At 31.8% G+C, this 12,500-nt stretch overlaps 2 protein-coding genes across 7 annotated transcripts in view; one reads left to right on the top strand and one right to left on the bottom strand.

Annotated features, from left to right (window-relative positions):
• Positions 1 to 12,500, bottom strand: part of nup50 (nucleoporin 50) — a 161,007-nt gene that overhangs the window by 93,796 nt on the left and 54,711 nt on the right. The window lies entirely within an intron of this gene.
• Positions 1 to 12,500, top strand: part of phf21b (PHD finger protein 21B) — a 107,383-nt gene that overhangs the window by 53,920 nt on the left and 40,963 nt on the right. For all 6 annotated transcript variants that reach the window (XR_012402532.1, XR_012402534.1, XR_012402533.1 and 3 more), the window contains exon 2: positions 9,645 to 9,866. Coding sequence is in view for 3 of the 6 variants with exons in the window: in XM_073948427.1 (XP_073804528.1) it covers positions 9,645 to 9,866 (222 nt within the window). In the remaining 3 variants the exon portion in view is untranslated. The remainder of the gene's footprint in view (positions 1 to 9,644; positions 9,867 to 12,500) is intronic.

Here is a 12,500-nt window from a genome sequence, read left to right as displayed (position 1 = left end):
ATCCAATACCAAGTAAATACAGGGCCAGTATAGCCGATATTATTGCCGTTGCCGATACTTAATTAATTTTTTGTCATATATTCATTAGGGATGGGTGACACTGCAATATTTAATATCAATCTGATACATAGTAAATTTAGGGGCAGTATTACCAATATTAATACCGATACTTTTTTAAAATGTATTTTTTGTCATATATACTAGGGTGGGTTATGTAGTAAAATTTTGTATATATCCGATACAGAGTAAATACAGGGGCAAGTTCACCGATATTGATACCGATACTGATACTTTTCTTTTTTTAAAATGTTTTTTTTTGTTATATATATACATTAGGAATGGGTGATACTGCAATATTTAATATCAATCTGATACCGGGTAAATTCAGGGGCAGTATTACCGATAATGATACCGATACAGATACTTTTTTAAAATGTAATTTTTGCCATATATACTAGGGTGGGTGATATAGCAAAACTTTGTATCATTCGATACACAGTAAATACAGTGACAGTATTACTGATATTGATACCATTACTTTTCTTTTTCTTAAATGCATTTTTTGTCATATATATATATATATATATATATATATTAGGGATTGGCGATACTGCAATATTTAATATCAATCTAATACCGAGTTAACTTAAGAGCAGTATTACCGATATTAATGCAGATACTTTTTTAAAATGTATTTTTTGTCATATATACTAGGGTGGGTTATATAGTAAAATTTTGTATATAACCGATACAGAGTAAATACAGGGGCAAGTTCACCGATATTGATACCGATACTGATACTTTTCTTTTTTAAATATGTTTTTTGTGATATATATCTATATATATATATATATATATATATATATATATATATATATATATATATATATATATATATATACATACATTAGGGATGGGTGACACTGCAATATTCAATATCAATCTTATACTGAGTAAATTTAGGGGCAGTATTACCGATATTGATACAGATACAGATACTTTTTTTAAATGTAATTTTTGCCATATATATATTAGGGTGGGTGTAACAAAATTTTGTACCATTCGATACACAGTAAATACAGGGGCAGTATTACCAATATTGAGACCAATACTTTTCTTTTTTTTAAAATGCATTTTTTGTCATATATATATTAGGGATTGGCGATACTGCAATATTTAATATCAATCTGATACCGAGTTAATTTAGGAGTAGTATTACCGATATTAATGCCGATACTATTCTATTTTTTTTAATGTGCTTTTTGTCATATATTTATATTAGGGATTGGCGATACTGCAATATTTAATATCAATCTGATACCAAATAAATTCAAGGGCAGTATTATCGATATTAGTACCGATACTTTTTTTTTAAAATGTATTTTTTGTCATATATATACATATATATATATATATATATATATATATATATATATATATATATATATTAGGGATGGGTGACACTGCTATATTTAATATTAATTTAATACTGAGTAAATTTAGGGGCAGTATTACCGATATTAATACCGATACTTTTTTTTAATGTAATTTTTGTCATATATGCTATGGATGGGCGATACTGCAAAATTTTGTAGCAATTTGATAGAGTAAATACGGGGCCAGTATCGCCAATATTGATACAGATACTGACACTTTTCCTTTTCGTTTTTTTAAATGGAATTTATTGTCATATATATATATATATATATATATATATATATATATATATATATATATATACATATACTATGTGGACAATACAGCAAAATTTGTATCCGTTCGATACCAAGTAAACACAGGGGCGATATTGATACAGACACAGATATTTTCTATTCCTTTTAATAAATGTAATTCTTGTCATATATACTAGGTGGGGTCAATTCTGCAAAAATTAGTATTCATCCAATACAGAGTAAATACACTGACAGTATTACCGATATTGATACCGTTACTTTTCTTTTTCTTAAATGCATTTTTTGTCATATATATATATTAGGGATTGGCGATACTGCAATATTTAATATCAATCTGATACCGAGTTAATTTAGGAGCAGTATTACCGATATTAATGCCGATACTATTCTATTTTTTTAATGTGCTTTTTGTCATATATTTATATTAGGGATTGGCGATACTGCAATATTTAATATCAATCTGATACCAAATAAATTCAAGGGCAGTATTATCGATATTAGTACCGATACTTTTTGTTTAAAAATGTATTTTTTTTTCATATATATATATTTATTAGGGATGGGTGACACTGCTATATTTAATATTAATTTAATACTGAGTAAATTTAGGGGCAGTATTACCGATATTAATACCGATACTTTTTTTAATGTAATTTTTGTCATATATGCTATGGATGGGCGATACTGCAAAATTTTGTAGCAATTTGATAGAGTAAATACGGGGCCAGTATCGCCAATATTGATACAGATACTGACACTTTTCCTTTTCGTTTTTTTAAATGGAATTTATTGTCATATATATATATATATATATATATATATATATATATATATATATATATATATATATATATATATATATATATATATATATATATATATACATATACTATGTGGACAATACAGCAAAATTTGTATCCGTTCGATACCAAGTAAACACATGGGCGATATTGATACAGACACAGATACTTTTCTATTCCTTTTAATAAATGTAATTCTTGTCATATATACTAGGTGGGGTCAATTCTGCAAAAATTAGTATTCATCCAATACAGAGTAAATACAGGGGCAGTATTACCGATATTGTTAGAGATGCCGATACGTTTTTTTTAATACACTAACATGCCTAAAAAAACAACTATAAACTTTGAAAAATTACGTTGAACTTATATGATTTTGTTGTTGTGGAGTTCAACGCATTTCTGTGGTTCGATTAAATTATTATTATCATTGCACATTAATAATTAATTAATAATTTTCACTGATCTCCGTAGTAATTTATTTGTTCCCACTATGCATTTCAGTGATGCCAGCAACGATCATTCTTCGAAATATCTTCTTTTGTGTTCATCCGAACTCATAAGGTTAAAAACCATGTTAGCGGGAGTAAATGTTAAGGTAGTTTTAAATTGTGGGTGAACTATCCCTTTAAAAACGTAAAGGCCTTAACATCGTACACACTATTTTAGAAGTTAATTTGGCAAAATGGATAACTTATAGCTCCACAAGTAGTTTCCCAACATAACATGACTGTTTTACAAGCTATTCATATGTCCCAAAAACCAAAAACCATCTCAATCATACCCAAAGCTGCCATTTTCTGCCGTATTTCTGCTGTGGTCGGGGGGTGGTCCTGGCTTTCTTCATATGGTGACCTTTGAAGCAGTCTGCAGGGTCTTAATGGCTCAGTAGAGGAAGGTTGTGTCCAGATGCTGGTTGTGAGCTTCCCTGCGGATGACATTGATCCTTAGAAACAATGGAGCTGGCTGCGCGCATTGTGTGGGAATTAATGAATAACTTACAAATAATCTCCCCATTGACGCCACAATGGCGAGCGTTTGCAGGGATTTTTAAATGACTTTGCGGCACCTGTGCTGCTTTTCCTGCATTGGTTAGCAGACGATCGAGCCCTGCAGTCTGCCCATGTACTGGTCAACCTTTAACCTTCTATACCTTTGACATTTATTAGAGAGAAACACAGAATTTGTAACTGAATTTGTAAATGTTGATGCAAAAATGTTCGCACTGCAAAACTGTTTAGTCCAAAGATAAAATAATTAATGACTTTGAGAAATTTTTTTTTTTTAAAATCACACCGTAAACATGAATTATACGTCAAAATATCAAAATAATAACCGCACCTTTAGAAATACGCTCCGCTGTAAACTACTGTAGTCAACATTTGAAGTGGAAAAGCTTTTAAAATTGTCCCAGGACAAGAATGAATGTTGTTGAATAGTTTTAGGACAACTTTGATGACAGTTTTCAATCCACTTCTAATGTTAGCTACTGTAACTAAGACTACTGTAGCTTTATATTGTGTCTTCATTGAAAAAAACAGAGAGAGAGAAATCTGAGCGCTGTATTGAAAACACTATTTTTTTTCAGTCAGTTGCTATAATACAGATTATTTGTTGACAGTTGCTGTGGTATTGTCTCGCCCCTCCTCCACTGTGATTGGACGGCTAGCTCAGCGCCTCACAAAAAAATATGGTATTATTGACAACAGAAAAGAAAGGCTTAGCTCGAGAAAAAAAAACACTACACAAACAGAAAAACGCAAAATAAACAGAAAATGTAGCCAAAATAAATAAATAAATAAAAACGCAAAATAAACAGAAAATTTAGCAAAAAAAAAAAAAAACCGCTTAATAAACTGAAAATTTTGCTAAAAAAAAGCTAAATAAACAGAAAATTTAGCTAAAAATGCTAAATAAATTGAAAATTTAACTAAAATATGCTAAATAAACAAAATATTTAGCCAAAAAACGCAGAATAAACAGAAAATTTACCAAAAAAAAAACGCTAAACAAACAGAACATGTTGAAAAAAAAAAAACGCTAAATAAATATAAAATTTAGCCAAAAAAACGCAAAATAAACAGAAAATTTAGCCCCCCCCCCCCGAAAAAAAACGCAAAATAAACAGAAAATTTTGCACAAAAAAAGCTTAATAAACTGAAAATTTTGCTACAAAACTCTAAATAAACAGAAAATTTTGCAAAAAAAAAATGCTAACTAAACAGAAAATTTAGCTAAATAAACTATAAATAAATTGAAAATGTAACTAAAATATGCTAAATAAACAAAAAATGTAGCAAAAAAAATAGCGCTAAATAAACAAAAATTTTTGCCAAAAAACACAGAATAAACAATGCTTAACAAATGCTAAAAATGCTAAACAAACAGAACATGTTGAAAAAAAAAAACGCTAAATAAACAGAAAATTTCGCAAAAAAGTTAAGCTGAAAATTTAGCTAAAAAAACTCTGAATAAAGTGAAAATTTAACTAAAATATGCTAAATAAACAGAAAACGTAGCAAAATAACGTGAAATATACAGAAAATTACGAAAGAAATGCTAAATAAACAGAAAATGTAACTAAAATACGCTAAATAAACAAAAAATTTAACTAAAATACACTAAATAAACAGAAATTTTAGCTAAAAAAAATGCTAAATAAACAGAAAATTTAACTAAAATACAGTAAATAAACAGAAATTTTAGCTAAAAAAAAAAACGCTCAAGAAACTGAACATTTCACACACAAAAAAAAACGCGAAATATAGAGAAAATTTCCTAGGATGACTTGAGTAACTGTATTCAGAAAGAATTCATAATATTACATCAATCAGGATGATTTCGTAGCGAGTGTATCTGCAGAAAATACTGAATTATACAAAAATGAAACCTCAGTAGTAAGCAATAGAACTATTTTTAAACGTTTTGCACATTTAGCTTAGCTTAGCATAATTCATTGTATCGGATTAGACCATTAGCATCTCGCTCCAAAAAAGGCTTCATAATTATCCTATTTAACCTGTTTAGATGAGTTGAGCCTATTTCCAAAAAAATGAAGTGCAGTATTCCCTTAAAATGGGATACATTTAGTTGATGTAAAACTACTTTAAACCTTTTTTTCTGTCATATTTCATTTACATCAATTGGTATGATTTTGTAAGCGAATGCATCTTTACTAAATATACTGAATTATACAAAACTTAAAACACAGATGAAAACAATAGAACTATTTAAGAAACCATTCAGCTGATCTCAGGGTTAAGTGGGAGCACGTTTAGCTTAGCTTAGCATAATTCATTGAATCGGATTAGACCATTAGCATCTCGCTTTAAAAAGAGCCTGCATAATTTCCCACTGTTTGAACTTATTAGTTTAGGTCATCTTACATTTATCCCAACTCTCCGCGTGACTTTTGATGCTGCTATTGATGCTGAAACTAGATATTGTCCTATTTAACTGTTTAGGGGAGTTTTAAAATGAGCCTATTTCCAAAAAAAAAAAAAAAAAGGTGGAGTGTTCCTTTAAAATGGGACATATTTAATAGGGTGGTGAAACTACAGCTCTTTGTCAGAATTTAATACCTTTGTGTCAATTGTGTTTTATTTCACGGCTGTCTGGAATTCAGTTCTGATTAGTCAGTTGGTCTTTCCCAGATAACAACCGCTGAATAACACAGACTCATCCGGGAACTTTGTATCACCATCAGTTATTCCATTGCTTACGACTGTTTGGCGCCAACTTTTTGATGCGCGTTGTTTTCCTGTGAAAAATCGCTAAATATCCTTAAAGGAACACCGCGCTTCTGTTTGGAAATATGCTAATTTTACAACTCTACAAGAGTTAAACAGTTAAACATTTTTGAATCCATTCAGCTGATTTCAGAGTCTAGCGGAAGCACTTTTAGCTTAGCTTAGCATACATCATTGAATCATATTAGACCGTGAGCATCTCACTCAAAAAAAAAAGGGGGAATAAAAGCTAGATAACTTTCCTTTTGAACTGTTTAGGGGAGTTTTAAACTGATCCTATTTTATTGAAAAAAATAATAAAAATTATATATATATATACACACACACACACACACACATATATATATATATATATACATATTATATATATATATATATATATATATATATATATATATATATATATATATATATACATATTATATATATATATATATATATATATATATATATATATATATATATATATATATATATATATATATATATGTATATTTATTTATTTTTTTATTTTGGAAATAGGATCAGTTTAAAACTATATATACATATATACATATATACATATATATATATATATATATATATATATATATATATATGGAAAGTTCATTTAAAATGGGATATATTTAATAGGGAGGTCAGTTGGTCATTCCCAGAGAACAACCGCTGAATAACACAGACTCATCCAGGAACTTTGTGTCACCATCAGTTAGACCATTGTTTTCAACTTTTTGGCGCCAACTTTTTGATGCGCGTTGTTTTCCCGTGAAAATCGCTAAATATCCTTAAAGGAACACTGCACTTTTGTTTGGAAATATGCTAATTTTACAACTCTACAAGAGTTAAACAGTTAAACATTTTTGAATCCATTCAGCTGATTTCAGAGTCTAGCGGAAGCACTTTTAGCTTAGCTTAGCATACATCATTGAATCGGATTAGACCATTAGCATCTCACTCAAAATAAGACAAAAAAAAGTGACATAACTTTCCTTATTAACTGTTTTGGGGAGTTTTAATCTGAGCCAATTCCCAAAAAAAGTGGATTGTTCCATTAAAATGGGATATATTTAATAGGGAGGTCAGTTGGTCGTTCCCAGATAACAACCGCTGAATAACACAGATTCATCCAGGAACTTTGTATCACCATCAGTTATTCTAATGTTTCCGACTGTTTGGCGCCAACTTTTAGATGTGCGTTTTTTTCCTGTGAAAATCGCTAAATATCCTTTAAGGAACACCGCGCTTTTGTTTGGAAATATGCTAATTTTACAACTCTACAAGAGTTAAACAGTTGAGTTTAACCATTTTTGAATCAATTCAGCTGATCACAGGGTCGAGCGGGAGCACTTTTAGTTTAGCTTAGCATACACCATTGAATCGGTTTAGACCGTTAGCAGCATCTCACTCGAAAAAAGAAAAAAAACAAATCGACATAACTTTCCTTTTGAACTGTTTTGGGGAGTTTAAAATGAGCCTATTTCCAAAAACAAAGTGAAGTGTTGTTTAAAATGGGACATATTTATTAGGGAGGTGAAACTACTTCTGGCCTAGGTCACAATTTCATACCATTGTGTCAACAGTGTTTTATTTCACAGCTGTCTGGAGTACTCAGTTCTAATTGGTCAGTTGGTCATTCCCAGATAACAACCGCTGAATAACACAGACTCATCCAGGAACTTTGTATCACCATCAGTTATTCCATTGTTTTCAACTGTTTGGCGCCAACATTTAGATGTGCGTTGTTTTCCTGTGAAAATCGCTAAATATCCTTAATGGAACACTTCGCTTTTGTTTGGAAATATGCTAATTTCACAACTCTGCAAGAGTTAAAGTGTTGAGTTTGACCATTTTTTAAAATAAATTCAGCTGATCTCAGGTTCTAGCTGGAGCACATTTAGGTTAGCTTAGCATACATCATTGAATCAGATTAGACCGTTAGCATCTCACTCAAAAAAAAAGGAAAAAAGCTAGATAACTTTCCTTTTGAACTGTTTAGGGGAGTTTTAAACTGATCCTATTTAATATATATATATATATATATATATATATATATATATATATATATATATATATATATATATATATATATATATAATATGGAGAGTTCTTTTAAAATGGGATATATTTAATAGGGAGGTCAGTTGGTCGTTCCCAGATAACAACCGCTGAATAACCGAATTCATCCAGAAACTTTGTATCACCATCAGTCAGCCCATTTTTTTTGACTATTTGGCAACAACGTTGTTTTCCTCTAAAAATAACAAAATATTCTTAAAGGATCACTCCATTTTTTTTGGGAAACAGGCTGATTTTACAACTCAATCAGGGTTAAACAGTTGAGTTTGACCATTTTTTTATCTTAGGGTTAAGCTGGAGCACTTTTAGCTTAGCTTAGCATACATCATTGAATCGGATTAGACCGTTAGCGTCTAATTTAAAAAATAAAAAAAAGGCCACTTAATCTTTCTATTTAACTGCTTAGGGGAGATTTAAAATGAGTCTATTTCCAAAAAAATGGGATGTATTTAATAGGGAGGTGAAACTACGTCTGCCCTTTGCTCAGAATTTCATTATACTGTGTCAAATTTTTTTAATTAATTGTATTTTTTGCTAAATTGTACACTGCGTGAGAGATTATAAGGGATGGTTCACCCAAAATGGAAACTCCTGTCATCATTTACTCACCCTTTACGTGTTCAAAACCTATTTGACTTTTCTATCTTCTGTTGAACACCCAAGAAGATGCTAATATCTGGCAACCATTAACTAATGACGTCACTGGGTTTCAACGAACACTTTTCCGAACGTTTTCTTTATTTTTTAACACAAAAAAGAAACTCGTAATGGTTTAAAACCACATAAGGGAGAGGAAATGAGGTATTTTTCTTCATTTTAGGATGAACTATCCCCTTAAGACAAGAGAATATATCTTGATTTGGCTTTGATACGTTAAACAGATGAACAAAGCAATCGGATGCGTTCATGTAAGACAAAATATCCGTGATGTTAAGATGTTTTTACCGATAATGAATGGCAAAACCATGCGCAAAATCTGCTGTATTATTTCCCACAGCGAACAGGAAGGAAATTAAAGACGACTTCGAGCAGCAAACAAACCCGCTCGCATTAAAGTGCAGTCCTTGAACTCGAAGCTGACGCAAGGACGAATATCAAAGCAGCCTCGCATTGTAGATTCCATCTCTTCATTGTGTATGTGCTCGAAATTCAGGAAATACTTTCTGATTGTTATTCCAGTTAATTAGCATACGTGTACACAACTTCAAAAGCTCAAAAGTGCTACGGTTTACTATTTTAATTGGTATAACATCGGTAGATCTTAATGTTATCGGTGCTTTTAGGGTTAATAACCTGCTGTCGTTCGTGTGTTTGTCTTGCAACAGAAGCTTGCTGTCAGAAGTTGTCCTGTGGGGACGGCCACCAAACCCCTAGCCCTTATCAAGCCGCCCAGCCAGAGCATCGCCATCTCCGTGGTGCCAGCAAAGAGTCCCGTTTCCATGGTGACGGCACACATTAACGGACAAAAAGCGCTGAGTTCTGAAATGCTCCAGACGTCCCCTATCAACCTCCAAACACCCGCCGGACAGCACATCAGCCACTCACAGGTACAACCACTGGCAACACAATGGGTTATTGCGCTTCATTACACGGCTGTGTTTTTGACTGTTTGGCGCCATCTTGTGTCTTAATAAGGCGCAGGTTAGTGTATACTCCATCAGCTGTTTTAGTTTCTGTTGTGTTTTTAACTGTTTGGCGCCATCTTGTGTCTTAATAAGGCGCAGGTTAGTGTATACTCTATCAGCTGTTTTAGTTTCTGTTGTTTTTGACTGTTTGTCTCCATCTTGTGTCTGAATAATGCGCAGGTTAGTGTATACTCCATCAGCTGTTTTAGTTTCTGTTGTGTTTTTGACTGTTTGCCGCCATCTTGTGTCTGAATAATGTGCAGGTTAGTGTATACTCCATCAGCTGTTTTAGTTTCTGTTGTGTTTTTGACTGTTTGCTGCCATCTTGTGTCTGAATAATGCGCAGGTTAGTGTATACTCCATCAGCTGTTTTAGTTTCTGTTGTGTTTTTAACTGTTTGGCGCCATCTTGTGTCTTAATAAGGTGCAGGTTAGTGTATACTCCATCAGCTGTTTTAGTTTCTGTTGTGTTTTTAACTGTTTGGCGCCATCTTGTGTCTTAATAAGGCGCAGGTTAGTGTATACTCTATCAGCTGTTTTAGTTTCTGTTGTTTTTGACTGTTTGTCTCCATCTTGTGTCTGAATAATGCGCAGGTTAGTGTATACTCCATCAGCTGTTTTAGTTTCTGTTGTGTTTTTGACTGTTTGCTGCCATCTTGTGTCTGAATAATGCACAGGTTAGTGTATACTCCATCAGCTGTTTTAGTTTCTGTTGTGTTTTTGGCTGTTTGTCTCCATCTTGTGTCTGAATAATGCACAGGTTAGTGTATACTCCATCAGCTGTTTTAGTTTCTGTTGTGTTTTGACTGTTTGGCGCCATCTTGTGTCTGAATAATGCGCAGGTTAGTGTATACTCCATCAGCTGTTTTAGTTTCTGTTGTGTTTCTGACTGTTTGTCTCCATCTTGTGTCTGAATAATGTGCAGGTTAGTGTATACTCCATCAGCTGTTTTAGTTTCTCTCAGCTTCGCATTTAATTAAGGAATTAATAAACTATTATGGCTCATAACAATGTGTTTGCATCTAATTTTGATGTTTTGTGGCTAACAGCCATGTAATAAATGGAATAAAGTACATCCAGGAAGACTTTTTCGCAAAATAAAGCTCTTCAGTCTTACACATCAGTGCTGCCCTTTGCGTCGGGCTGCCGATAAACCTATCGGACATTGTTCTGCAATTGCAACCGCCTGGATGTACTTTATTCCTAACATAAAGTACTAACTGTTCATTTAAAAATGGCATGCGTGTCATTTCCCTGCTGAGGATTCACTGTAAAGCAATCAGCTTTCAGCAGTAAGTCTTGCTCCACCCTTTAGATACACTTCTGAGAAGGTCCCAAAACAGTGGTACGGTTCGCTTATTTGATACTTTTAACAGTGGAAATGTAAATAAATGCATACCATACTGGACCAAATCACAGTGGAAACAATAAGTCAAAGAAGATGGCATGACTAACTTAACACTATTCAACATTTCTAACAGCACAATTTAACTACACACTCTCAAAGTGTTGCACTTGTGTATATTTATTAAGCCGTCCTTTTTAGTAATAGGCAGACTATTGCCTTTATCTTCAGTGCTTTATTGGCTGAACAAGTCAGATCTCATCAGCCAGCATAAAAATAATAATGTAATCCAAGAGCTGTTTCTGTGCTTGGTGTTAATCGTTAAATACTCAAATGTATAGCTGTGCTATAGCGTATTGTTCCGCTTGTTTACAGCACCAGCCTTTTGTTGCGTGTGGTCACTTGCCCAGCTAAATAAACATTGAATATCTTTCTGTCCAGAGCCCAAACCATATGTGGGTTTTGTCTATCAACTCTGACCTTTAGTTCTTAATCTCAATTGGATTCAGGTCGGGTGATTGTCTGGGCCATTCCAGCAGCTTTATTCTAATTCATAGCATACATACAGTTGAAGTCAGAATTATTCGCCCCCCTTTGAATTTTGTTTTCTTGTTTATATTTCCAAAATTATGTTTAACAGAGCAAGGAAATGTTCACAGTATGTCTGATAATATTTTTTCTTCTGGAGAAAGTGTTGTTCATTTTATTTCGGCTAGAATAAAAGCAGATTTAAATTTTTTAAACACCATTTTAAGGTCAATATTATTAGCCCCTTTACGCTATATTTTTTAAATAGTCTGTGTGTATGTATATGTATATATATATATATATATATATATATATATACATACACACACACACATATATACACACACACACACACACACACACACACACATATATATATATATACATATACATACATACATATATATATACACATACATATATATATATATATATATATATATATATATATATATATATATACACATATACATATATATATACATATATATATGTATATATATATGTATATATATATATATATATATATATATATATATATATATACATATATATATACATATATATATATATATATATATATATATATATATATATATATATATATATACACACACATACATACATATATATATATATATACATATATACACACACACACATATATATATACATAAATACATA

Source organism: Danio rerio, chromosome 4 (assembly GCF_049306965.1).
Source record: "Danio rerio strain Tuebingen ecotype United States chromosome 4, GRCz12tu, whole genome shotgun sequence".
NCBI classification, from domain to species: Eukaryota; Metazoa; Chordata; class Actinopteri; order Cypriniformes; family Danionidae; genus Danio; species Danio rerio.
Note: the sequence above shows the minus strand (reverse complement) of the source record. Positions and strands in the feature narration are given on the sequence as shown.